Below are 26,457 nucleotides of genomic sequence, written 5' to 3'. Positions count from 1 at the left end.
ATTATCGTTATTATTCACTGATTGAATAAATTAAAATAAATCAAAATATTGATCACAAAATTGAAAAAAATTAATAATGTATTTTCCGAAATAACCATTTAAGCATATATGATAACTATTTAAAAAGTAACTAGTATTAGTTTTAAAGTGCGTGTTTTCTTGTTATTCGGTTACCATATAAGAGCTTCTCGTTTACGTAGGGAAGTGATAATGAGTGAGACAATTCTTTGAGATCTAGAGTCGGATACACTTGAAAATCTTCTAAGTGTTAGGCTTAGGCTTAAATCTCCTATTACTAAAGTTGATGCGAGGCGCACAGGGGTAAAATAACGAAGTGATAAGAAGTGTTGCATTAGATGAGTGCGCTAAATCTAACAAAAAAATCATTAGGTTTTTATTTATTTTTTATTAGTTTATTTGGTTCAAGCATGGGCTGAGTGTACCTCTATTTATAGTTTTTGGGAGAATTAGGATTCACTTTTTAGGACTATGCATGCTTGATTCACTTGAGCATAACATCTATGTCAATTTAGAGTATTAGATCCTTTTAAGCGGTATTTAAAAACTCGTGCTTGGTCGAACCCGGTTCGACCATTTAAAAAAAAACCACGGAAAGGATGCGTTTTAGAAGACTGACAGATTAGGTCTCCTCACGGCTTAAAATCTTGTCTCTCTCTCTGCTTACGTGACGTCGCAACCGCTTCATCGCCGTCGCAACTGGTTCACGTCGCCTGCACGAGCTCGCTACCTCGCCCAGTCCGCTCCGAGCCCACCGTGCCTGCAGGCTGCAGGAGGAGAGCAACAACGACGTCTTTGTCTCTGACCACAACGTCTCCTTCTTAGTCCTGGTGATCGTCTTTATGGTTGTTATCAGTATACTACAGGTACATGATGTCATTATTCTTCTTCTTATTTATCATATGGGATGGATGAAACTTCATTGTTATGGAACTTGGAATAGGAATTTGATGTTAGGAATGTACAAGAGTTATAGGTGAAGGAATTACATTATCACATTTTGAGTTCAATTGTTTCAACTTGTGATTTTTATAATATTAAATGTTTGTTCACAAATATTTATAAAATTTGAGTTACTTTGATATGATTATCAACTGTCACAGTTCATTCACTATAATGTCATTTGATTCATGCACTATACATACTTGATTCCACTCAGTGGAGATTGACTTTGTTGTTATTTAAATAATTAGTCATATTAATATATTATTTCCGAGCTTAACCGCGTCTGCTATGAAATGGCGAATTGATATTCTAGTCTAAGCTCTCTGGCAAGGATGGTGGGGTGGCTGCAATTTTGTTCAAAACCATACATTTTTTGACTTAGTTGCGTTGATATTTAAGTTCTGTTTGATAGGTGTGCCTGATCTGCTACTTACAATCTGCTGTTTTTCAGGATAATTCTTGTATGGTTTTCCAGCTTTAGCTAGTATAGTCAACCTCATTAATTACCCCATGGATGCTTTTGATGATATTCTATCCGGAGCTCCTGCTCCACGTGGTAAGTGCTACACTCAAAAGATACTGGGAAAGCTTCTTATTTTTATCATGTTCGTGTCATGTGGTTATATTTTATTCTTTTGTAGCTCGTCGAGGTAGCAAGTTTATGCCAAAGGCCAAACTGAAACAGCTTCCTCAAAAGGAAATATCTGCATCAGAACACGCGACCTCATCTAAAGATGGAGAGAACGTGCCTGTTGCTTCATCAGCCACAAGCACAAAATCAGGAGGAATTTTGAATGAATGTCATGATGCTGTTGCTTCAACTTTAAGTACATCAGCTGAAGATTCTATCAGGTCCAATCATCGACCACAGGAAGAACTTTCAAATTTGGAGGATGCCACAAAATCAGCATCTGAAGGCCTTGAGGCGGGTTTAGTCACTAACTCTATTCCTGAGACCAATCTCAATAATGGTAAGTTAGTTATGCTTTCACATTGTTTGTGTCTGTGAAGTCTCTTTGCTTCAGGTTGAACTTGTTCACGTGTCACAAGGCATAAGACTTCACTTGGATTGAAGTTAGTCTGATCCATTTGGTATTTATTATTTGGTTTAGGGGCAAAACAACCAATCCACCCTGCTAATGCTGTAGAAAATGAAAATACTGTGGCTGCTCAATCTACAACTAACTCATCCATCAGTAGGATGGAAGAGCCACCTAAAAGTGGGGAAGGTTCAATTCCTGATAGCAACAAAAATTTGGAACATATTGATAATTCAGTGCCAGTTATCCCAGATGCAAACTTCAAGAGTGCTTTGGAGAATAATGCTGTAACATTTGAGAGCAATATTCATTCAAATTTGAATTTTCGTTGTTTTTTTCCATGTAGTTCTACTGCTTCAGATGGATGTAATAAACTTATGGAGCAAATTTTGTTTTCAGGCAGTGTCTGGGGAATCGGAATGGAATCCTTTCAGCGACGCCCTCCCTGATCCTGGCACTAGGAATGGTTAGTAATATCCCTGCTATCCTAAATGTGCTTCATATAACTGAAAAGGTAAACCTGTGTTTGTTTTACTGTAGCTCGTAAGTTTCAACCCAAGATTAAGCCACGACCTAGAGTAAGCATTGCACCGGCTATCGCTTCTGCATCATCTAGTGATATGATGGAAAAGTCTACTCAGTTGCATGTTTCTTGCACAAATGAAGTTCAATCTTTTCAGTTTAGTGGTGATGGCATTTGTGGGCAAAATACATTCTCTGAAGACAAAAGAAACATGGCATCAGTTACTCCTTCCCAACCAGATTCCCTGAATGCTATGCCTTCGGAGGTTACAGCTCATGATGGAACTAGAGATTCGGCTTCTAGTTTTGGAAAACCAGCTCCTGATAATCTTACCACCCAAGATCCATTAACCTTAAATGAAGCTGCAGTCTTCGAGGAGGATGATACTCACACTAACATTAGAAGGTTGGAAACAGAGGTGAAATTTGTGTGATTTCAAAAATATGATAGTTTCCTGTAAAATATGCCAAATAATTAATTGATCATTTTTTTGATATAAAATTGATCATGGTTATTATTTTTGTCAGGAAGTTGTGGACTTGAATACTGCCTGCTCAAATGGTGGCGTCTTTGATTATCAATCAATAGATTCTGCCACAGATCCAACTTCTGAAATTCCAGTGAATGAAGAATTGACAAATGCTGCAGATTGTCCCACGTTGGCTGATGTTTTGCATAAAGATGTTACTGTAGAAAAAGAAGTATATATCGGTTATTATGATTTATCGTGTATTTATTTTCATTTTTCTTTTTATGAATCTTATTGTTGATGATTTCTTTTATTTCATTTACTATGTTTCTCAGGTTGCCAATGGAAGAAAGAAGGATAGTTCCCTGAGGAAGCACAGAAGATCTACTGCTGGCGAGGAGGACAAAGGGGGTAAAACCGCAAGGCAGCTGAGAAAAAGTGCAGCTCGAGAACCTGCTAACAGCTCATTGAATAAGGATGTTGATGATGATGGTGACATTGACCCTCTGTATAATTATAATATAGATGAACTAGAAGAAAATGATGATGAAGACGAACTAGATTATTCATCCAAGAAGAAAACAACATCAACCAGTTCAAAGAAGAAATCTGTGGCTAAAAATGAAAAAACGTCTCAAAAGCGTAAGAAGTCTAATGATGATTTAGAAAATACTACTAAAAAATCTCTGAAAAAGTTCTCTCATTCCACCCTACGAAGAAAACGATGTGGTAAACTTGCTAAGACTATTTGTGTTTTTAACTTTTTTTTTGTTTTGTTTATTTTATCTTGTATGATTGTTATAAGTGTTTTCCTTTTATAGAGGATCTGCTGAAAACTCCTGAAGATGAATGGGATCCTCGAAATATGCCTATAAAGGATATTATTATACTTGCAGAATATAAGGAGCGGTTGGCGGTGTGTATTCTCAATTTTAATCCCTGTATTACAATGCCCAACAATTGTTAGTATTGCATGATGGCTTAAGTTTTCACCAACTATTCTGTTCGTTTCTCTATGTAGAAAAAGGACCCAACAACTTCAAAAACATCTTCCACCAATCAAAGGTACACTCAACTTTAGTAACATTGCATATCTAGATTTTATTTAATTTTCTGGTCCTGTTAATCCTTGTCTAATATGAAAGTAGAATAAGTACACTGCAAAATCAATTAATTTGGAAAATTAACTGCTGTAAACATCTTATTTACTACAATTCTTTGTATTTTTTTACAATCTTATACTATTGAATTAAGTTATATCTGACAATGTATATAAACTTATTTGATAAAGGAAATGCTTTTTATTCCTTCTCTTTTCTTTCCCTGGAGACAAGTGCATGTACTTGGACATAACCATCATATGGCTTAAGTTATTCTTCTCTCTTTTAACGATTCAATTACTTTCCTCCATCAAATTATCAAAATGGTCTGTAACTGAATGGAATGGATGTAATGCTGTCAATAAAGTGCATTGTTTTCACTTTTGCTGGCCTAAGTTGGGTTGAGGGCTGAGGCAGGAAGAGGGCTATAGATTTGATAGTGGTGCTTTTCCCTGCGTCCACAATGAGATGTAGTCAGTGCAATTTAGGGATACAAATTGAAGGTCCTTGTATTTTTGGTGTTCGTCAAGGCACTCATGCTTTTGGATCACTACTTCCTCTCAGTATTTTGAGAACAGAAATGTATAGGGAAACATTATATATATATAAAATGCGCTCCATATTATCCACTAGCTATTGTCACTGTCACTTCGAAGTTCTATGTGGTGCAGTAAATAGATTTTAGTTTGCAAAATATTTGTGTGCAGTGGTGGAGATCCTTTTTATGAAGCCGGTGCCAATTACGAAGAGGGGTTCTTTGGCTCAGAAAACCCAAATGATAATCAAGACACTGAAAATGTTACAGACACTACCGCTTTAATTAATTACCAGTCCTTCATGGACAAGGCACCTAGGGGAAAATGGTCAAAACAAGACACTGAACTGTTTTATGAGGTATCTGCATAATTCTCACAAGATTTATGATGTTATTATTTCTCTTAAACACAGCTGCATACCTACCAATTATATCATTTGTGATTTGGGGAATGGGAATGAGAGAAGGAGCAATCTTATTTAGTAAATTAACTAATTTTTTTTTAAACACAGGCTGTTAGGGAGTTTGGCACAGATTTTTCTATGATTCAACAGCTTTTCCCTGATCGAACACGTCATCAAATTAAGTTGAAGTACAAGAAGGAAGAGCGGCAGCATCCTTTACAGTTATCCGATGCTGTGAATAGTCGTTCAAAAGGTTGAACTCTTTATTTACCATTCTGTATTGTTCTCAGACAGTGTTTACTCTTTAAGCAGAGTCCAGAAATGATCCTCAAGATTCATTTCTTTTGATGACTTATTCTTTACTTTATCATGGCTAAAAATAAGTTTTTAATGGTTTACTGTTCTTCACATATACTCTTATGATTACTGAATATCTATTCTTTTCCTCTGCTAGATCTGTCTCATTTTAAAAAGGTGATTGAGCGGTTGCAACAAGCTTCTGACAAGGCTGAACAAGACGCCAATGAAGATGTTGAGGACCTAACACCTGAAACTAATGTATGCATTTTCTGCCCATTTAGTTTATCTTCTGATGCCTCCTTTCTTTTGGTGTACATAGTTCATGCTAATTTTCTTATAAATGCCATAATTATCAGATCACCAAGATAAATTGCCTTGATTATTTGTTCTCTCCTATTTTTTTCAATAGAAAATGATTAAATCCACATATTAGTAGCTTTCTGAAGTCTGAATAGTATATTATCCCCTAATTGGCTTTCAAAACTCATTTTATGCATGCAGGAGGAGGTTGCAACAACTGAGAAGGACACTGACGATGTTGAAACAACTAAGCAGGACACCAATGTTAAAGATCAGGAAGATTCTGCAGCAATTCATGATCCAGAACAACCTGATAATGATGATGATGATGAGGATTACTCTCAAATATGGTCTTATACAAGTGAATTTTGATGATTACTAGTAGTATTATGGTCCCATTGTGTTTTAATTTTTTTAATGTGAAATGTGATTGTTGTAACGTGAAATTCTTTTTATTACTGATTATTCACGAGATCACTTCTTTTGATTTTTATAATCAAGGTCCTGGGCATTTATTTCCTATTTTTTTTCCAATCTTGGTTACTCATGATATGATTTTTTTCCAATCTTGGTAGTTACAAAGAATATGATCCATGAAAAGCTATTCAAATAGCACCCTGGTAATTAAATGGATAGTTGTTATCTCTTTATGAGTTGGCAAATTGCCCTTTAAAAATGATAAAAAAAAATTAGTTTCATTATTTTCATTCCATAAAATTTAAGGAAAATGAGAATGTATTTCATTCCACAAAGGTGGTGTTTTTCATCATTTTTTGAATTAAGACTATTTTTTTAAAAATAAATAATAGGTTTTTTATTTCATATTTATAACATTCAAAATATTCATAAATGGTTTTTTTTTTTTTTTTACATTATTTAAAAAAAATGACCCAAATTCTTGGAAGCACGAAGATACAAAAGAGAAATAGTCAACACTCGTAAAACCCATATTCACTCACTCACAATGGCGGGCTCTGAGCCCTCTCCTTCTCCAAAAATCCTTTTAGCAAAGCCCGGTCTCGTTACCGGAGGCCCCGTCGCCGGCAAGTTCGGCCGCGGCGCCGCCGGCGAAGATGATTCCGCCCAGCACCGTTCTCGTCTTCCTTCTGTCGCATCCCTCAACCTTCTCTCCGATTCCTGGGACTTCCACATCGATCGCTTTCTCCCCGTAAGTAATCTCCCTCCAATCAATTTTTCGCTCAACTCCATAGAAATTAATCGCAGTTGAGTTGGGTTTTCAATACTCTGCAGTTTTTGACTGAAAACGCGGACTTCACTGTGATTGGAGTGATTGGGCCACCAGGAGTTGGCAAGTCCACTATAATGAATGAACTTTATGGCTTTGATTCAAGTTCCCCTGGTGAGTTTATTCACATTGTTTAATTTGTTAGCATATGTTTGTTTTTAGTTTTTAGGGTGAAAATGAAATGCTTTAGAGTTAGTTCTGGTAGAAGCTACAAGTCTTAGATTCTGAGTGAATGTGGGTTTGATTAGGTGCGAATTGTGAACTAGTTTGTAACTTTGATGTCTGAGCCTGCAGGGATGCTACCACCTTTTGCTACACAGTCTGAAGAGAATAGAGCAATGGCGAGGCATTGTTCTACGGGCATTGAACCAAGAATATCTGCTGAACGTATTATTCTTCTTGATACTCAGGTATTGTTGCTAGACTCATACCTATTCTTTCAAGAGAAACGAAGAGAAAAGAGAGTAATGATAGATATGATATACGATATATAGCCCGCTCAAAAGTGCACCTCCAATAAGTACTCTTTGGTTTTCATCCAAACGGGTACACGATGTAACAAAGAAAGAAATAGGGGAAAAATGGGGTGTATGTAGGTGTCAATGTTGTTGGTTTCTGAAAGTGAGGATGGCTGCCCATAGTAACTTCATTGGTCAAAAAGTTTTTTTTAACCATGTAGAAGTATAAGGGATAATTTCCCCTTCATTCTTTTATTTTCTTTATTTTTGTTTGGGGTTTTGTTTGTTTTCCATTGCTTCCAGTGTTGCTCTTTCTTATCTTATGATTTGTGGGATTTCCAGTTTTACATGTGTACTTATTTATTTATTTATATACTTGTAGCCTGTATTTAGTGCTTCTGTTTTAGCTGAGATGATGAGACCAGATGGCTCTTCAACAGTTTCAGTGCTAAGTGGAGAATCCATGTCAGCTGAATTGGCTCATGAAATTATGGGTATTCAGGTACACAGCAACTCCCAAGCATAGTTTTTTTTTTCTTTTTCGTTTTTTAATGAAAATATAATTCTGGGTATAAACTTTCTAGCTTTCCTTATCATGAGTGGATTTTTTTTCCTTTCCTTGTTCTGCTGTATCTGATGAAATTGACTATGTTGGGATGCTGCAAGGAATCTTTGTAGCTTGCTGTTCTTCTAGCATCCGTATGTCATATTCTGCTGGTGGTGTCAGAGGGAGTCCATGATGATTGCATGTGGCATTTGATGTTGACGGTATGTGCTTGAATAATTGCGACTTTATATCGTGTTGAAGTGTTTGGTATCTTGGAAGCTGTAGGCATTTATTGAACATAATATGGTATTGGTATCAGCTCTTATATCATAGTTTTTCTGTCATTTGAAGTTTCTGGCTTCTCCTCTCACTAATAACATGTATAGGATGTTATTGACTGAAAAAATAGAAATATCATTTTCTGGTAGCATCTTATTGCCTGCAATTTGGTAGACAAGTTTTTTCTGGGCCTCCTTGTTTAATTTAAAATTCTTACAGATCTTGTGTTCTGCACTTAATTTTATATAGTAACGTCAGCAAAACCTATTGATGTGTTGAAAGAGGACTGACCATGCTGCACTTGTTATCATGTAGGTTGACTTGTTGAAGCATGGCATTCCAGACCCATCCTTACTTGCTTCATCCCATTCACAGAGCTCTAGTTCAGGGCATGAGAAAGATAACAAACTTTCTGGACGTGAATACATGGCTACTCCTGTTTTTGTCCACACCAAGTAAGAAATATCTTTCTAACTTCACGCATTGACAATAAATAGTTGGCATAAATGAGTGATCACATGCTGTAATTATTGTGATACAGCCAAGATAATCTCCAAGATGCATCATGATTGCTCCAAACTGTTTGGCTCTTGTTTTTGGTTAATTATTTAATGAAAAGTAGAATTCTAAAAAATTCAAGCCTAGCCAAGACTCGGAGGGAACTAGTACTTAGAATTGACGAACGGTTCACTTATTTTACAGCTTGATTAGCCGCTTGCTATTAACCAAATTCCCTCTTAGTCTGTCATTCTGTGTCAATTGATTTTTAATGAATTAAATAACCTTTTAAATTAAGGTCTATGTTATCTGATGTGTGTGTCACTATATATTTTAAAATATATAAAAAAACCAAGAACCAAAGATTGGAGAAGTTTTTAATGGTGTGCTGATACTGACTAATGGTAAAAGAAAAATAATGACAAAAGAGGCTCAGGCTGATGCTAGCGATAGCCTAACACATGGACACAGTACTGATATTATGCATCACATGTGCTTTCTTTGAAGTGAGAATCTCTAGAATGAACTTTATGTTGTATAATGTTCAACCGTGGTGTTTCCATCACAATTGTGCTGACTTTAATATGCAGTCTATTTGAAAATTGTATAACAAATTAATAATTATCATTTGTTCGGTTCGGCCTTGTATCTACTTTTTCCCCTTATTGAAATAAGGTTGCTGCACAGTGAAGGACTCACTTGTACTCTGTTTTGACTATAGGCTGCATGATCAAGAGTTTACTCCTAAAAATTTTGTACAGTTGAGGAAGACACTCATACAGTACTTCAAACCGTCTTCTTTTGTGAGGGAACATGCCGAACACAAGCCCGAGGAGCATATTTCATCTTCTATGGTTCATGATAGTCCTATGGATTCTAATGTGCCAAGTTTGTTTGCAATCCCATTTAAGAAAAAGGATGAAAATCCGAGAGCTCAGCATGGAAGTTACATTTCGGCACTATGGAACTTACGGGATCAGGTCTCTCTCCACTGCTCATGCACTCAAATGAATTCCTCAATAGGATCAGATTTTCTTACTCATGGAACATTGCCTGAATAAGGATACCAAAATTGAAAGTTTTTGTTAAAAATCAAAGCATTTACTGCATTTCTATTTCCTATGTAATAAATATCTTCTTTTTCAATAGGAACTGTGCTTTTTATTCTTATCCTAATACGAAGTTATACAGATAAAAAAATAACCCTTGTAGGATTTATCAAGTTTTGTGAGAAAAAAATGTTTTGACTCATTGTGATATGTTGTTCTTGTTTGACAGATATTATCCATGAAGTCACCATCTTTCACTAGACCTGTGTCTGAGCGTGAATGGTTAAAAAATTCAGCCAAGATATGGGAACAGGTAAAAAACTCCCCAACGATGTTGGAGTACTGCAGAACACTTCAACAATCGGGTATGTTTAGGAGGTGAAATCTTATCAAAGGCAGAAAGATTCAAGACAATCTATGTAACTGCGTTCCTAGATTTATCTTGTTTTTGATACAAAATTATCAAATTTGTGTATGAAACTCACTTTGTCAGCGCTGTTAAATTTAGAAGATATTTATTTGTTAAAATTTTGGCGTTTTTCACCTTTGACGGTGTAATATTGCTCTTGTAGATTAGTGAGCCTATGATGGGTGTGAAGGTTTGGGTCAGTATTATTCTATGTTGGGTGTAGATTCATTCTTTTAGCATTTCTCTATTTCGAGCAATGAACATGCTGCAAAAAAAATTCGGACAATGCTGGAATGTGGACCGTGGTACACCATCAAAACTGCAGTTCTAAATCCACAAGATGTTGTGACGTGATGATTAGCTCACCTCGTTCCTTAATCATGAGGTCGGGGTTTGATCATCACCCATGTAAATGAAGCGCATTTTGTGGTTAGCCATTTATCGCTTAGTGCGAGCACTTGCTGCGAAGGGATTAGTCACGATTGTCAGCGGCGAATGCTCTGGGCTAAAAGAAACTTAAGTTCTAATATAATCATAATTTTTAGCAAGCAGTTAGGAAATTGAAAATACGTAGGAAACATAGTAGAATCATTTAAAACAAAGAGCCTCGGCCATGAGAGGGGATGATGCATGAGTCATTGACCACAAACCGCCAAGGGAAGGTCTTCTCCTCGAGCCACAAACGCGACACTAGCACCACGAGAGATGTCATATGCAGCATCAAAATGTAATGAAACATGACTATATTTATTCATAAAAATGTAATTTCCCTTAAAAAAAATCCATACACTTAAAATATTAATTAGAATTATGTTTTTAAAACAAGGATGTTAGCGATCTAGATCACTAGAATTAGAATTATTGGGAAACAATAGGGAATAATATTTACTACTACTAAAACATTTAATTGGCATGTCCATTCATCAGCACACGTGGCGAAATCTCATTGGACACACTTACATCATTTTCACAAACGAAGTTTATTGTTTGTATAAGAGAAACAAATCGGAACTCCACCGCGAGAACCAGAGCAGGGTGGTCGCCACCGACGCAGTTTCTTCTTCCGTTTCAACTCCGAACCTTCACCTTCACCGTCCATTTCAATTGGTACCTAATTTCCTCAATCAAACCTTTTCTTTTGATTTTTTTTTCAAATTTCTTTGACTTCATATTGATCTGAATCCAAGTCCATGGCTTATCTTGTTTCGGTGATTTATCTGCATAATCTGAATATGCAGATTCATTCAATTGGTTTAAATTTCTCGCTAATTTCTGAAGTTGAATGAATTACTAGGTCAATCATTTCTAATATTTCTTCTAGGAACCAATTATTTAGGGTCTTGTATGTATGTTTATTTCGTTTGTTTGATTCTTCTTCATGGAACATCCAAATGCATATTGTAGGATTGAATCACTATATAGGGTTTCAGATGTTGATTGAATGATTTTTGTTTCTTTGTGTAGAGCTGAATGATGAGGCTGAAAACATATGCTGGTCTGAGCTTGATAGCTACTTTAGCTATTACATATCATGCATTTAACAGTAGGGGTCAGTTCTATCCGGCGATGGTGTATCTCTCGACTTCCAAGATCAGTTTGGTACTTCTTCTCAACATGGGTTTGGTTATCATGTGCACTCTTTGGCAATTGACAAAAAAAGTGTTCTTGGGTTCCCTTCGGGAGGCGGAGGTCGAGAGGCTTAATGAGCAGTCGTGGAGGGAGGTTATGGAAATCCTCTTTGCCATTACTATTTTCCGGCAGGACTTCTCGGTTACGTTCCTTGCCATGGTTACCGCGCTGTTGTTGATTAAGGCTTTGCATTGGTTGGCTCAGAAGAGAGTCGAGTACATCGAGACCACTCCTTCGGTGACTTGGCTGTCCCATGTTCGAATCGTATCTTTTATGGGTTTCCTCCTCCTTCTGGATAGCATTTTCTTATATAGTTCTATGAAACATTTGATAGAAACGTGGCAGGCTTCGGTTTCATTATTCTTTTCTTTCGAGTAAGTTTTCGTATTCCTTTTTCTCCTCCAAAATAGTATGGCAGCTGAATTTCAGCCTTTAATTTTTATTTAAATTTGTTTCCATTTTGATTCAGTTATACATAAACCCAACTAGGTCATGTTGTTGTGTGAAATTTCACATTGTGATTAACTACTTTAATTTTCCTGTTCTTAATCAAGCTATTCATTGCTGGGAATATCATGACATAGTTAAGAATGAAATATGAGACAGGAAATTTTATCCCACAATGATACCATCGCAGTTGTTTGGCATAGAGGGAATAAAAGAATTATCTGAATATTCATTAAACTTTATGACAGCAATTGCGAATGATACGTTCATAAAATTCTTCATTACTGAGTCACTGGTAGTGTTATTTTCTTTATGAATATTTATCGCATCAAATAAAGTGGATTTTACTTGTGATGCCCAACTTAACATACTACTATTGCTATTGTCTCCAACTCTCCATATAATAAATATTTCCAAGTCTTCCATTACGTGGCAACTCCTTATTCATTTCTTTCGTGTCTTTTAATGAACGATTTTTTCAATTTTTTCCTTTTCTAATTATACTACATTTCACTTTTCAGTTTTTCCAAATGAAAAACATTTTTGACTATTTTTTTACTTCCCTGAGCATTTTTGCACGGGACTGCATTCTAGTTCATATAATAACTTACGTCATTACTTTACTTGATTATTTTACTAAATAATTAAATTCCATAATACCTATATGAGCTATAGATCAGGCACAACACTTCTACTAAGCGCGCTTTCGTCTTTTATTTGTGGTTTCCACATAGTGTGATCTATGTAGCCGATCCTACTTAGTGAGAAAAGGCTTGGGTGTTATTATAATTTGTAGTTTCAGATGTTCTTGCTATTTGCTGCATTATATATATATATATATATATATATATATATATTTGAAATGGTAAATACTTGATTTTTTTTTTGACAAATCTGTTTTTGTCTCAGGTACATGATATTGGCAACAACAACAGTTTCGATTTTTGTAAAATATATTTTCTATGTCAGTGACATGCTTATGGAGGGACAGTGGGAAAAGAAACCAGTCTTCACATTTTACCTGGAACTTATCAGAGACTTGCTTCACTTGTCTATGTATCTGTGCTTCTTTTTCTTGATATTTGTGTAAGTGATCAGTCAATACTTCTTTTTTATATGTACGGTAGCCTTCACATATGCATGCACAATGGAAGTCATAGTCTCTGTTTTTTTGCGTGTGTCATCAACAGTTACTCAATTAGCCGTTGGGGAATCTGATATATCTTCATAATTGGCTATCATATTGACACTTATATTTTCTGTTACATAACATGTCTACATTTGGTTTGTTTGTTTCGCATACTCATTTTATTTTTGGTTTGATTACATGTTTAACATTCACTGGTTATTTAGCCTACTAACTTTAAGTTGATCTATTAGGAACTATGGTATTCCCCTGCACCTAATACGGGAGCTGTACGAGACATTTAGGAATTTCAAAGTTCGTATTGCAGATTACATTAGATATCGTAAGATCACTTCAAATATGAATGATCGCTTTCCAGATGCCACACCTGAAGAGCTTAATGCGTTAGTTCTAAACTTGGAAAATAACATCTCGTCTTATTAATTTAATATTTATGATATTGAATATATATTTTTTAAATGGCCTTGCAGAAGTGACGCAACCTGCATAATCTGTCGTGAAGAGATGACTACAGCCAAGAAACTTATATGTGGACATCTTTTTCATGTTCATTGCCTCCGATCATGGCTGGAGCGGCAGCATACTTGCCCTACCTGCCGAGCCTTGGTTGTGCCACCAGAAAATGGAACGACTGTTGCTGGAGGGCAGCAAGGATCACAGTCAGATGGTCACCGGCAGGGTAATCATATCACAACTCACTCTAGGACTAGGTAGATAGTTTTTATAAAATATATCAGTAATCAGTAATGTGCAAGATGTCATAAGCTTATTTCCAGGTACACAATTTCTTAGAATTAAAGCAAAAAGAAAACAGAGTTGGAAGTCTGATCCTGAATTTAGTTACAACTCTTGCAATCTGCACCTTCCACCAAATACTTATCTCTTTTGTATGCATTTGTGAAATTTTCTCATTCGTTTCATATGATGCTCCCAAACATGCTATTATAGAACTTCTTGCATATATTGGTTAACTTCCAAAACCTTGTTTCGGTGATTATGTTGCCTCTTTGAGTCCAACACAACTATACTGTTTAAGATATTTTGAATATAATATCTTGAAAATTATATAAGCATATAGCTTGATGCTCTTGTCATTTTAAACATCCAGGCTTTGTATATATGTTTATTCACTGTATCATTTAATATTGATTATTTTAACCTGGAGCAGGAACTGGGACAGCTGGAAGCACAGCTCAAAATGAAGCTGGCAGCGGGATGGCAACTGATAGTTTGAGTCGGCATGAAGCTAGGCTCCAAGCTGCTGCTGCTGCAGCTTCAATATATGAGAAGTCTTATGTTTATCCCTCTGCATCATCTTCTGTATGGTATGCTTGGACAATATCCCTCATTTTCTTCATCTGTTTATGAAATCAGTTTTATGCTGTGGATATTACTGGTTATCGATATAATAACTCATCTTCTAAGACCATTGCATATACACTGATAGATAGAATTCAACATGGGATAAATTTTATTATTTTTGAAACTCCTAAAATACGAATAATGCTGAGTGGACTTCATCATGGCATTTTCTAAGATATGGCGCATGCTTGGGGTGGGAAGGTGCCTTCCCTTGTATAAAAATAAATGGGAGTTCTTTACGCATTTTTGGTGGGGTGGGACTAATAAGATAATTAAAGAGAGCAAGTGAAATAGAAAAGTAAATGAGTTACACTTAGAAGAATTGGCAGGTTCTAGAGTTGAATATATTGAGAATAACCTATAGAGTTGATTAAAATGACAGCTCTGGGGAATTGGTTTTTGACATAACACATGGTGTTCTCTGATCCATGTAGCTGATGAGAACATTGTCTGGTTGTTTTAGTCTATTCTTTCAGTTTGAGACATAATTCTAATTTGTCAAAGCTGGGTTTTGAGAACATATGAATTCTGAATTTCTGATTCTTTTGAAACTGTACAAGTTATTCCTAAATTTTAACAGTCTTATGTTTTGTTCTTTCCTGCGTATTTCAAGCAGGAAAGAACAAGTTGAACCTTTTTAATTTCAAGACTTTATCTGCATTTTATGAGCTCCTGAATTGAAAGTTTGTTTTTGAAATCTTAGGGCATGTTTGTTTCTATTATTGTTTTCTTGTCAATTAAACTTTTTTCATAGAATTACTTCACAGAATAAAAATATTTAAAAAACATTTTTCATTGTACTTTCTTTTCCATTTTTCAAGGAAGTTTTGAAATCATGGGGATACTTTGGTGATAATGATGAGGGTGTTGTGGTAATGGTGAGCAGAGGTGTGATGTTGGGGCTGGTGGCAGCGTTGGTTTGAAATGAAAGTCCAAACGACTAAATTATGGAGAACAAATGTTCTTCTCTAAAAGTATACTATGGGGGACGAGTTTATCAACTAATCAGATAAAAAATAGAAGGTGGTTTTTTTTATGTGGTTTAGACTTTAGTTTTTTAAAATAAAACTATCTTCAAGTTTGGCAATCAAACTTGCCTTGATTGCTGGATTTCTGATTGAATTCAATTCAATAAAGTTTACAGATTTTGGAAAATATAGAATCTGAAAATTATGAATTGCTGCTTTGGCATAAAAGTTTGGTGGTGAACAGTTATTGACTAAATCTGGTTGAATATATTACATCAGAGTATCACGAACTATGCTACATTACATTTTCACTCGTTATTCTTCCACTTAATTCACCTGTTTGCTGAGATGATTGATTAACAAGGAAAAGGTCTTACTCTTCTTATATTTAAACGTCGCTTGAAAAATTGATAATACTATATGAAGTGCGTAAATAACTAAGTGTGTGCTGAAATTCACAGCTCTCCGGGGCACGCATTTTATACCCCTACTAGTACTGGATTTAATGGAGAACAAGCTTCCAGTGAACAAGCACAAAAGCAGTTTCTTATCCCTGGTCAACCAACAAATGTATCCTTTCCTCCAATGGGACACTACAATTTTCTGCCTTCCCAAACGTTTGCATCCCCTGTGAATTATGGAGAAGCGTTTGGAAATGATCCAAACATCCCAAGCTCTCAGCTGGAAGCTCATAGGAAATTTCTCCGATGGCAGATTGAGGTACAATTGTGCTTTCTTTTTTCTTTACCTCCATGTAGTAAGTGTTGTGTGACACATCTTGGTTTTACCTGAATATTAAAAGTCACATTTCATGATTATGGTAACCATCAAATGAATATTCCTTATACTATTCTTTTCTTTTGATGGGTGTCAAATCCTACTTGTTGCTTTTAATTAGTGCAGAAGATGATATTTGGGATGAAGATATTGATCTTTTCGATAATGTTGGCTTTGCTATAGATTTAGATCTTATTGACGTGTATGTTCACTGATGTAATTATTTTGGGTACATGTACTCAATTTTAATAATATTGTTGTGTTGGCTTTCAAAAAATATGAAGGTTCCTTCTCACTGTCTGTCCTCTCAGTTCTGCCATCCCAATGAGGGACATCTACTGGTATTATCTTAACTATCAATTAGGGTTCTATAAGAATTTAGTTATAAGTTCATGCCAAATGAATGCATGCAAATTGGTTCTTATTTTTTCGAGCTTGTCATATTTGATTCTAGCATTCTAAAATATTATGCACGAATCTGCGTCTGCACCAATGTGCACAGTGCATGCATGATCTCTTTAATTGTATAGTTGAATGTTTGGTAGAGATTGAATTACATTATTTTAAGCTACACCATCCACTAATTACTCAATTTTGAACAGGTTTTGGAAAAGCAGTTACGGAATCTTCCAGAGACAAAAGCTGATGACAGAAGTGTAGATGACGGCACATCATCATCAGATAGCAGAGGCAAGCTTATTATTTCATCGTCATCTGTTTCTGGTCATGTTCACCATGATGAGGAGATTCAAGATGGGAAAGCCTAAAATCGGCTGGCAAATATCCAGGACACAGCTAAATGTAGATATAGGATTAGGAAGAGGAAAATACCGAAATGACACTATTGCTTTGACATTGTAAATGCACACTGTCAGTGCCCCTTAATATGATTCCGGCCTCCTTTTTCTAATGAAACAAATGCGTTTAGATTAGCTTTAAAACCTCGGCAAAGGGTTGATCGAGGGAAGCATGACACAGACAGGTCTAGTATCTGACATGTATGTTCGAGCCCTCATTTGTCTCTTTGAAGTGAGGTAAATGTTGTAAGGGCCTTTGAGTCCTCGTAGTTTTCCTTATTTGTGTTGGGGCACCATCTCTTTATCCTAAATTTTAGGTATCAAAAAGAAATTTAGCTTGGATTTTTTTTTTTGGCAATTTTGTTATCAATTTCCGTCTAGCTCGGTTATAAGTAAATTACATATGTTCATTCAAGCAGCTGGGAAGCGATGTGGGTAGTTCCATGAGTTTATCATTGTGCAATTATTTTGTCAAATTTGGAGACCACTCATTTCCAGCTTGCAATATATTTAGCCATTGCACCCTATGCCTTAAGCATTGAGGTTGAAGGTTTGATCATTGCTCATGGGAATGAAGTATATTTTGTGGTCAGTTGTTTACCGTTTAATGCTAACACCTACGACAAATGAATTAGTCATCGCTGATGGATATCTTTAGATTAAAAAAAAAGTGAATTTGTCTTCGTTGATGGATATCTGTAGATTAAAAAAAGAGTTTAATACATATGCACTGTAAGTGTAAAAACAATCAATTACAACATATCACGTAGGTGGAATAATAACATTCATCTTAAATTTTAATTAAAATAATATATTTTTTGATGTGGCAAAACTTAATTGATGACTATAAAAAAAGTTTAGATTCACGGTACACATATTTAATCCAAAAAAATGCTAAGCGGACACTAATGTTGGTCTAAAAACTAAGTGGTGGTTTTAAAAATAAAATTGACTATTTCTACCTTAAATTAATATATATATTTTATAATAATAATATTAATTTAATATAGATACATATGTAAATATATAAAAATTAACACTCAAAATTATGATAATAATATTTAATTAAATAATTTCGAAATTTAATATTTATTAATTAAATAAGTCCGAAATGATAAATAATTAGGTAATTCTAGAGAATGATAAAAGGTCAAACATTTCTTCCTCTACAATAATGGTTGAGAATGATTCCAAGAATATGCTGTTTAATTTAAGAAATAAGGAAACAAATTAGTGGTGAATCAAAGGGAGGGCGGCTAGAGATCAAATCCTAGGTAGACAACTATAAATTGATGAGGTTCTTGGTGGTAAAGGAAAGTTCAGAGGAAGAGAGAAACCAGTTGTATGAGCACTTATGAGTTGTGGTTCTGTCTTTGAATCACAATTCCAACAATAGAGTGTGAGAGCGTGTTCCATCTTTGTTTCAATCGTGTGGAAAGCAACGAGTGGAAGAGAAGGAGTGATCATTTTAGTGTGGTCCATATACCATTATAAGTGCAGTCACGTTCAACACGTAATCATTTGATCACTATACATTTTGTTAAGAATGTCCAAAGCATGCAAGCTGATATCCTATCAACATTTACACTACAAAATGTATAGTGATCAAATGTTTACCAGTTGAACATGACTGCACTTATAATGGTATTCAGACAACACTAAAATGAACTCTCCTTCACTTCCATTTGTTGTTTTCCACACGATTGAAATAAAGGTGGAAGACGCTCTCACACTCAATTGTTAGAATTGTGATTCAAAGACGGAACCACAACTCATAAGCGCTCACTCAACTGTTTTCTCTCTTCCTCTTCTACCACCAAAAACCTCCTCTATTTATAGATGTCTACCTAGGGTTTGGTCTCTAACCTCCATTTGATTCACCATCGATGTGTTTCCTCAATTCCTAAATTAAACAACATATTCCTTGGAATAGTTCTCAATGTAGAAGAAGAAGTGTTTGATCTTTTATCATTTTCTAGAATCATCTAATTATTTACTATTTTCGGAATTATTTAATTAATTAATATTAAATTTCAAAATTATTTAATTAAATATTATTATCATAATTTTGAGTGTTGATTTTTATATATTTAGATATGTACCTATATTAAATTAATATTATTAAGGTACGATAAAATTAGGTGTTCACTAATATATTTAAAGCGGGAAAACATCAGAAAACCCGTAAAGTTATGATCTTCGTGATCAGAGGTGGATCCGGGCTCTAATTAACTGTGTAAAATATATTAGTTTTTAAAATGCTTATTTAATTTCACCCAAGAATTTTTTTATTATTTCTACATATTAAATTTAATTAATAGAGAGAAAATATATAATTTATAAATTCGGCCTAACAAGCTTTGGAGCTTGCGCCTACGTATCCCCTTTCCACGAAGGGGTCTTCAAGGCCACATAGTTCTTAGGGTTTAAATAGAGTTTTATTTTGGGGTGTCTGATGAGAATCGTGTCTCGGCCTACGTACTCTCTTTAGAGAGGCATCAAGGTAACGTAGTTTTGAAGGAAAGCTTGAGAAAGCTCGATTACGAAAGGCTTGAAGAAGTCTGAGCTTGATTTTGAGAGGCTTAAAGAAGTTGGAATTCGATCTTGAGAGGCTTAAAGAAGTCGGAATTTGAAGTGCTTGAAAAAAGGTGTTTTGATTTCGAAAGGCTTGAAGAAGCCGGAGTTTGATTTGAAAGGCTCGAAGAAGCTTGGGATTAAGAAAATATTTTGGGAGTTTTGAGAAGTTATTATGAATTTTAAAAGAGATCTCTAGAATTTGGAAATTATATTTTAGATCTTTTAATGACATGGAAAATACCTTTGATAGTTTGTTATGTTTTATATTTTATTTTATTTAAGTATTTCAACAGATTTTTTAAAAATCTTAGGGATTTGGGTTTATTATTTACGGTGCTTTTTAAGTAAATATCTATCTATCTATCTATACTATCTATAAAGAAGAAGTTTTTGTAATATAAGGGTAAATCAGTCAATCAATTAATCATGGCCCATGGATGAATGTTTTTTCATGGACGTTTTTGTAATTTTATAGATTATTTCATGAAAAATCAATCATGACTGTTCGTTACTTTTGATCTTGACCATTTATTTCTTTTATATTCCAGAATTGAGAAAAGAAGTTAATTCAACCTAAACAATGGAAACTTATTATGAAATGCTGCATTTAATGAGAATCAAATTCTCCACCATTATCTTCATCACCTGCTTTAAGAAAAAATTAAGAAAATAATAATAATTCAACCTTCCATCTCCAACGCACGTACTTATAGAAGAAAGGGAAATGTATATTAAAATATCTTTTAAAGAAATTAATGAGTCTTCCTTTGTAACCACAAAATATAAATTAATGAGTAACACATCCTATAATTATGGGTGTCTCTTCACCTGCTTAAAATTCACAACTTTTTGAACGTTATTTTAAGGGGTGGGTTGTTTCATTCTAGCTCCACTACCTCTTTCAATTTCCACTACCCCCTTTCTCATAAAAACTTATAAATGCCATTGATATTGTATGTGTTATGAATTTTTTGGTGTGTCCTTTCTTCTTCTGTAGTTTCTTATTCTATTAGTATTTAAGTGCATGATTTCCATACTCATTTTTCAAGTTCTTTTCGATCCCCTTAAAATTCAACAATCTGGACATGTTAGCAACATATACAGCCTCTCTTTCAAAAAAAAAAAACATATACAGCCTCAAGGTATCAAAACATGATTGATTTATCATAATATATATGTATGTTGAGATCATCTGATCTCTTGCATTGCATAAATTTATTTTTCAATTTTGAATTCCATTTCGTGATTTTTAATCCCACAATCTGGACTGTTATACAAGTGATTGAGATTTTGGGAACATAATTAGAATGATTTACCTATCAACTACTAAGCTATTGGAGGTGAAAGGATGAGAGGTAACCTTCAGAAAATTTGAGCATTATATGGGTAATTTTCTAATTCGTATATCTTTTCATTTTTTCACTACTTTCAACATGCATTTGTTTTGTTGATCTGAGACTAAGATAGCTCTCTAGGCTCTAGCAATTTGATCTAAGATTACTGGAGAGGTTGAATATGGTGCCCCTTATGTCGCTCCATTTGTCTACAAGTTTCCTCTCAAATATCTACATTATTTGTTTGTATTTGCGATTTTAAGGGTCTAGGGTTGTTTTGGGGTTTCTTGCAGGATCTCAGGGTGTATTCACAAATATCAATCTTTCTAATCATTGTTTTAATGTATATGTAATTTTAATTTTATATAAATTAAAAAGTGGTATATGTTATGATTTTCGTATGTTTACCATCTTTACTTCTCTTAGGTTATATAGAACTTCAATTCCCTTCTCTCCTTGATGTGTAACCACTTAATGTATTTAACTATTTGATTATTATTTAGTTGATTTTGCTTTTGGATGGTTTGGGTTCTGTTTTTTTATTTGTTCTAGCATCTCTAATTTTAAGATATGGATCTTGCAGTGCCTAAATGATGATACATGAGAAGTGAGAGTTTCTATCTTTCTACTTATTTTTCTGATTTTCAATTTCATGGTGTTTATCTCTTGCCCTGTTAAGTATATTGTAGTAAACTAAACACTCTTTAGCATGAAAGTCTTCTTTTTGGAACCGCCATTTGCTTCCTATTTAGTGTTCCTCCAAGTACAAATGTTTATGACACTATTAGGCATTGCAAATTCAAGAGATGCTATTGTTGAACCTTGAGGATGCTATTGAAGGTTTATTACACTCTTTAGCATGGAAGTTTTCTAGCGTGTCTTTTGTTGAAACTTGGGGATGCTATTGAAGGTTTTAATGTTGTTCTTAATTACACTTTGTTGATGCAAATTTGGAACCTATTTTCCTAGCCGTTGCCTTTAAATTTGTGATCTATGATCGATGCTAATTAGAAATGATACTTCAATTCCTTCAAAGCTTGCTAATACTCAGTTCGATCCTATGATAATTAAGTTGTATATGATATGAATGTCTTCATAAAAATGCTATTCTTAATGCTGAGATATTGTCTTGCATTCCATGAAAGTACAAGCAAGTGGCACTGAAAACTTCAAGCAGATAGAATTCAAAATATGATAATAAAAAGTGCAAAGTACTGTACCTGTAGTTTAAAATTAACTAAAAGAAAAAAAAGAAAAGGAAATTGATAAAAGAAATATTGTGCAATTTGGATTCATCATAATAGCATTTGATAGGTCATATTTTAAATGATGAATTCGTAATCTTTTATTTGAACCAACTCCAATTCAAATGGTGATCTTTTCTCTCGCCTTCTAAAAAATAGTAAATTCACCAGGAAAGCAATATCTCTTCCTTTGTAATTTAAAAAAAAATTATCTTCCTTTGTAAAAAATTAATCAAGTTAATTAATGGTAAAAAATCCTTAGCACTGCCACTATTTCTGTTACGCGTGGTTAAATTGTGTTTATTGAAAAAATTAATGATTATTACATCAGTTATGAAGTCCAAAGGATATGACTAATAAGTGAAATTTGATAGTTCTAAATTATAACATAAATTTGATATCAAGCCAAATAATTTATTTTTTTAATTATTTTTTAAAATCATTTAATAATTTAAAAACCACATAACACATTCATGATCATAATGATAATATAAAAAAATTCTTCCTTAATGATGAAAAAAACCTTTGCACTACAACGTTTTTAGTTAGATGTTGTTAATATCATAACGTGTTTATTGAAAAAGTTAGTGGTTAATAATACTTAGGAATTTAAAAGGACATGATTACTTAGGATTTATAGAAAATATTAATCCTAAAAAATAGTTGATGGTTCTAACATTAAATTTGATATAATTTCTGGAAATTTAAAATTTAATTTCCAAACTTACAAATTTATGTTTGCTTATCTATAAAATTAGTTTTGCCTTTCTCAATCATAAATTTTCTTTTGATAAACAAAAAAATAGCACAAATTTTAAAAAAAATTCTCACAAGAAACAAAATTGATTATCCCCGTGCATCGCACGGGTCATAGTACTAGTAACAACTTAAAAAAAAAGTAAATATAACAAATTAATTATTGTTTTTATTATCTTCTATTATAGAATCGAATCTAATTAATTAAAGAAATCCTATCCAGGAAAGGAAAAAACGAAAAAAGGGAAAGAGAGGAGCGAACGGGACATAGATCAATAGGGATGGAGGCAGCCTGGTGGTTCCGACAGTGGAGACAGGGGGACGAGGGGTGATGTTTACTGTGTAGCCCTTTGGTCTTAAATCTTAATCATTACTTTAAAAAACAAAACAATCTGTTTTCCAAATTCCAATATGCATTCAGAGGAGAGGCAAAGCAGAGATAACATCTTATTGAAATAGTTTTCTATATCACAAACAAAATCATATTAGAATACATTTAGATGAACTCACAAACGTATAGGCATAACATCATAAAATTCACAAATTCGTATCAAGTTTATAAGTTCAAAGATTTACCCATTAACACATTGAACGTGCAATTCATCAATAGCAAATATTAATAACCATGTTATCTAGCAAAGAGAAAGGATAATCATGTTAAAGAGTATCATGTTATCAAACCTGGTTGAAGAATAAGACAAATTAGGACTTGATGATCCTGCAAATAGACTTGTCACCTGAAATTCAGTCTCACACTTGATATCTCTTATTTTAGAATTGCAGTTCAAGAATGGAACTACAACTCATAAGTGATCACTCAGTTTCTCCCTCACTTTGAACCTTGCCTCTACCACCAAGAACCTCTCCTCTATGTATAGCTGTGTACCTAGGGGTTTGGTCTATAGTCTCTTTGATTCACCCTATATTTGTTTCCTCATTTCCTAAATTAAACAGCATATTCCTTGAAATCATTTTTAAGTAGAATAAGAAGTTATTCTCTAGAATTATCTAATTATTTATTATTTTCGGATTTATTTAATTAATAAATATTAAATTTCGAAATTATTTAATTAAATATTATTATCATAATTTTAAATGTTATTTTTATTAAATTAATATCATTAAGTAAGGATAAAATTACGTGTTCACAATTATTATGTAAAGGTATTACATATGTAACCAAAAAAAAATGTAAAGGTATTACATACACTAATAGACAATTGCCATGATTTAGAAATTAGAACAAGTGATCATATTGAAGGCTAGTTAACAGTAACATACAATGAAACTAAATAAAATAATAAGCAAAGAGGACAAGGCATTTCCACCAAGCTTCGTAAGCTCGGTCATCGCAGTCAGCAGCCAGAGCCAGCCATTGACCAAACAAACTCCAATCCACCAACCTTCACACACACAAACACACATATAAAAAGCCTATCTCCACACTCAAGTTTCCACACCACAACCGAACAACAACTCCTACTGCAACTAAGTGCCAATTCAGCTCAATTTCCACTGCTTCTTCATTCGCTTCTTGCTTACAAACTTGATATCATCAACGACAAAGGATTTTAAGATGGTGAGTGTAGCTGACATTCGCAAGGCTCAAAGAGCTGAAGGCCCTGCAACCATCTTCGCTATTGGCACTGCAAACCCTCCCAACTGTGTTGATCAAAGCACTTACCCTGATTTCTACTTCAGGGTCACTAACAGTCAGCACAAAACTGAGCTCAAGGAGAAGTTTCAGCGCATTTGTAAGCATTCTGCATTTTTCTCTCTAGCTCCATTTTTTCTATATTACATTCATTTACATTGCTAGACAGACTAGTCATTATCAGATTGATTTTATTGTACTAATGTTGTTTCTCTATAATTGATTTCAGGTGACAAGTCTATGATCAAGAAGAGATACATGCACTTAACTGAAGATCTTTTGAAAGAGAACCCCAACATGTGCGCTTATATGGCACCTTCTCTGGATGCTAGGCAAGACATGGTGGTTGTAGAGGTACCTAGACTAGGCAAAGAAGCTGCTGTCAAGGCTATCAAAGAATGGGGTCAGCCCAAGTCCAAGATTACCCACTTAATCTTTTGCACTACAAGTGGTGTGGACATGCCCGGTGCTGATTATCAACTCACCAAACTCTTAGGTCTTCGCCCTTATGTGAAAAGGTACATGATGTACCAACAAGGGTGCTTTGCAGGTGGCACGGTGCTTCGTTTGGCTAAAGACTTGGCTGAGAACAACAAAGGTGCTCGTGTCCTAGTTGTTTGTTCTGAACTCACTGCAGTTACCTTTCGTGGCCCTAGTGACACTCACCTAGACAGCCTTGTTGGGCAAGCATTGTTTGGAGATGGAGCAGCTGCACTCATTGTTGGTTCCGATCCAGTGCCTGAAATTGAGAAACCTTTGTTCGAGCTAGTATGGACTGCGCAAACTATTGCTCCAGATAGGGAAGGAGCCATTGATGGTCATCTCCGTGAAGTTGGATTGACCTTTCATCTCCTTAAAGATGTTCCCGGGATTGTTTCAAAGAACATTGAGAAAGCACTAATCGAGGCCTTCCAACCGCTAAGCATATCTGATTACAACTCAATATTTTGGATTGCACACCCAGGCGGCCCAGCAATTCTTGACCAGGTTGAACAGAAGTTGGCCTTGAAACCTGAAAAGATGAGGGCCACTAGAGAAGTGCTAAGTGAATATGGTAACATGTCTAGTGCATGTGTCCTATTCATCCTAGATGAAATGAGAAAGAAATCAGCTCAAGGTGGACTCAACACCACGGGTGAAGGACTCGAATGGGGTGTGTTATTCGGTTTTGGACCCGGACTTACCATTGAAACTGTTGTTTTGCGTAGTGTGGCCATATAAAATGCTTGATTATTTTATTATTTTGTAACACTCACGAAGTCACTAGATTTTGTATATGCGAGGAAGAAACTAAACTCATTGAGTTTTATTTTGTATGTTCAAATTAAATAATGAATGGCTAATCGCTTTTTTTCATCTGTTTCAAAAATGAATATATGTTTATGTATATATGTTGAATGGCTATGGAAACATGTTTGACATGTTGACTATTTTTCACACCCTTCAGTATCACAGTTAGCATGTTAGGTTGCTGGTCTTAGACTTATTCAATAGTTATCCATAAAGGCGCGCTCCTATAGCACCAAGAGGCACTAACCCCTTTTAACTCCTTGCCTCAGCAACTTTGGTGCCTCTTAGTCTTGCAGAGATACGAATACAGTCATTCCATAATACCTCTTACTCATGATTGGAACACACTATAAGT

At 34.6% G+C, this 26,457-nt stretch overlaps 4 protein-coding genes across 5 annotated transcripts; all 4 read left to right on the top strand.

The window, feature by feature from the left end:
* The first annotated feature begins 633 nt into the window (after positions 1–633).
* Positions 634–6,156, top strand: LOC130741331 (transcription factor TFIIIB component B''-like). Of its 2 annotated transcripts, XM_057594186.1 has the most exons (14): positions 634–884; positions 1,415–1,519; positions 1,605–1,934; positions 2,076–2,290; positions 2,403–2,469; positions 2,544–2,944; positions 3,054–3,227; positions 3,331–3,724; positions 3,817–3,911; positions 4,017–4,060; positions 4,803–4,989; positions 5,143–5,287; positions 5,489–5,592; positions 5,836–6,156. In XM_057594186.1, the coding sequence occupies exons 2-14, from the start codon at positions 1,474–1,476 to the stop codon at positions 6,004–6,006; spliced, it is 2,373 nt and encodes a 790-aa protein (XP_057450169.1). In that variant the 5' UTR covers positions 634–884; positions 1,415–1,473; the 3' UTR covers positions 6,007–6,156. The 2 variants fall into 2 exon arrangements, with proteins under 2 accessions (XP_057450169.1, XP_057450170.1); XM_057594187.1 differs by lacking the exon at positions 634–884 and having other exon boundaries at positions 1,297–1,519.
* A 417-nt stretch (positions 6,157–6,573) lies between these two features.
* Positions 6,574–10,239, top strand: LOC130741330 (uncharacterized). Its single transcript, XM_057594185.1, has 8 exons — positions 6,574–6,802; positions 6,886–6,994; positions 7,175–7,290; positions 7,721–7,840; positions 8,017–8,106; positions 8,480–8,619; positions 9,384–9,642; positions 9,941–10,239. Exons 1-8 carry the CDS (start codon positions 6,599–6,601, stop codon positions 10,091–10,093), a joined length of 1,191 nt encoding a protein of 396 aa, XP_057450168.1. The 5' UTR covers positions 6,574–6,598; the 3' UTR covers positions 10,094–10,239.
* Positions 10,240–11,070: 831 nt separating this feature from the next.
* Positions 11,071–17,589, top strand: LOC130741329 (ERAD-associated E3 ubiquitin-protein ligase HRD1B-like). The gene is made up of 8 exons (XM_057594184.1): positions 11,071–11,227; positions 11,585–12,123; positions 13,106–13,282; positions 13,577–13,726; positions 13,814–14,022; positions 14,512–14,668; positions 16,135–16,393; positions 17,053–17,589. The coding sequence occupies exons 2-8, from the start codon at positions 11,591–11,593 to the stop codon at positions 17,215–17,217; spliced, it is 1,650 nt and encodes a 549-aa protein (XP_057450167.1). The 5' UTR covers positions 11,071–11,227; positions 11,585–11,590; the 3' UTR covers positions 17,218–17,589.
* A 7,014-nt stretch (positions 17,590–24,603) lies between these two features.
* On the top strand, positions 24,604–26,168 carry LOC130741328 (chalcone synthase 4-like). Its single transcript, XM_057594183.1, has 2 exons — positions 24,604–24,912; positions 25,042–26,168. Exons 1-2 carry the CDS (start codon positions 24,735–24,737, stop codon positions 26,031–26,033), a joined length of 1,170 nt encoding a protein of 389 aa, XP_057450166.1. The 5' UTR covers positions 24,604–24,734; the 3' UTR covers positions 26,034–26,168.
* The last annotated feature ends 289 nt before the right edge of the window (positions 26,169–26,457 follow it).

Source organism: Lotus japonicus, chromosome 2 (assembly GCF_012489685.1).
Source record: "Lotus japonicus ecotype B-129 chromosome 2, LjGifu_v1.2".
Lineage (NCBI taxonomy): Eukaryota > Viridiplantae > Streptophyta > Magnoliopsida > Fabales > Fabaceae > Lotus > Lotus japonicus.
This window is presented reverse-complemented; position numbering and strand designations above follow the sequence as displayed.

Bases quoted from the DNA above. Each gene is read 5' to 3' on its own strand.
- LOC130741330 (XM_057594185.1), top strand. From the start codon at position 6,599: ATGGCGGGCTCTGAGCCCTCTCCTTCTCCAAAAATCCTTTTAGCAAAG. The intron at 7,291-7,720 runs GTATTGTTGCTA...ATATACTTGTAG, and splicing joins TTATTCTTCTTGATACTCAG to CCTGTATTTAGTGCTTCTGT. The intron at 8,107-8,479 runs GTATGTGCTTGA...GTTATCATGTAG, and splicing joins TGTGGCATTTGATGTTGACG to GTTGACTTGTTGAAGCATGG.
- LOC130741329 (XM_057594184.1), top strand. From the start codon at position 11,591: ATGATGAGGCTGAAAACATATGCTGGTCTGAGCTTGATAGCTACTTTA. The intron at 12,124-13,105 runs GTAAGTTTTCGT...TTTTTGTCTCAG, and splicing joins TCATTATTCTTTTCTTTCGA to GTACATGATATTGGCAACAA. The intron at 16,394-17,052 runs GTACAATTGTGC...AATTTTGAACAG, and splicing joins TTCTCCGATGGCAGATTGAG to GTTTTGGAAAAGCAGTTACG.
- LOC130741331 (XM_057594186.1), top strand. From the start codon at position 1,474: ATGGATGCTTTTGATGATATTCTATCCGGAGCTCCTGCTCCACGTG. The intron at 2,470-2,543 runs GTTAGTAATATC...GTTTTACTGTAG, and splicing joins TGATCCTGGCACTAGGAATG to CTCGTAAGTTTCAACCCAAG. The intron at 4,061-4,802 runs GTACACTCAACT...ATTTGTGTGCAG, and splicing joins ACATCTTCCACCAATCAAAG to TGGTGGAGATCCTTTTTATG.
- LOC130741328 (XM_057594183.1), top strand. From the start codon at position 24,735: ATGGTGAGTGTAGCTGACATTCGCAAGGCTCAAAGAGCTGAAGGCCCT. The intron at 24,913-25,041 runs GTAAGCATTCTG...AATTGATTTCAG, and splicing joins GGAGAAGTTTCAGCGCATTT to GTGACAAGTCTATGATCAAG.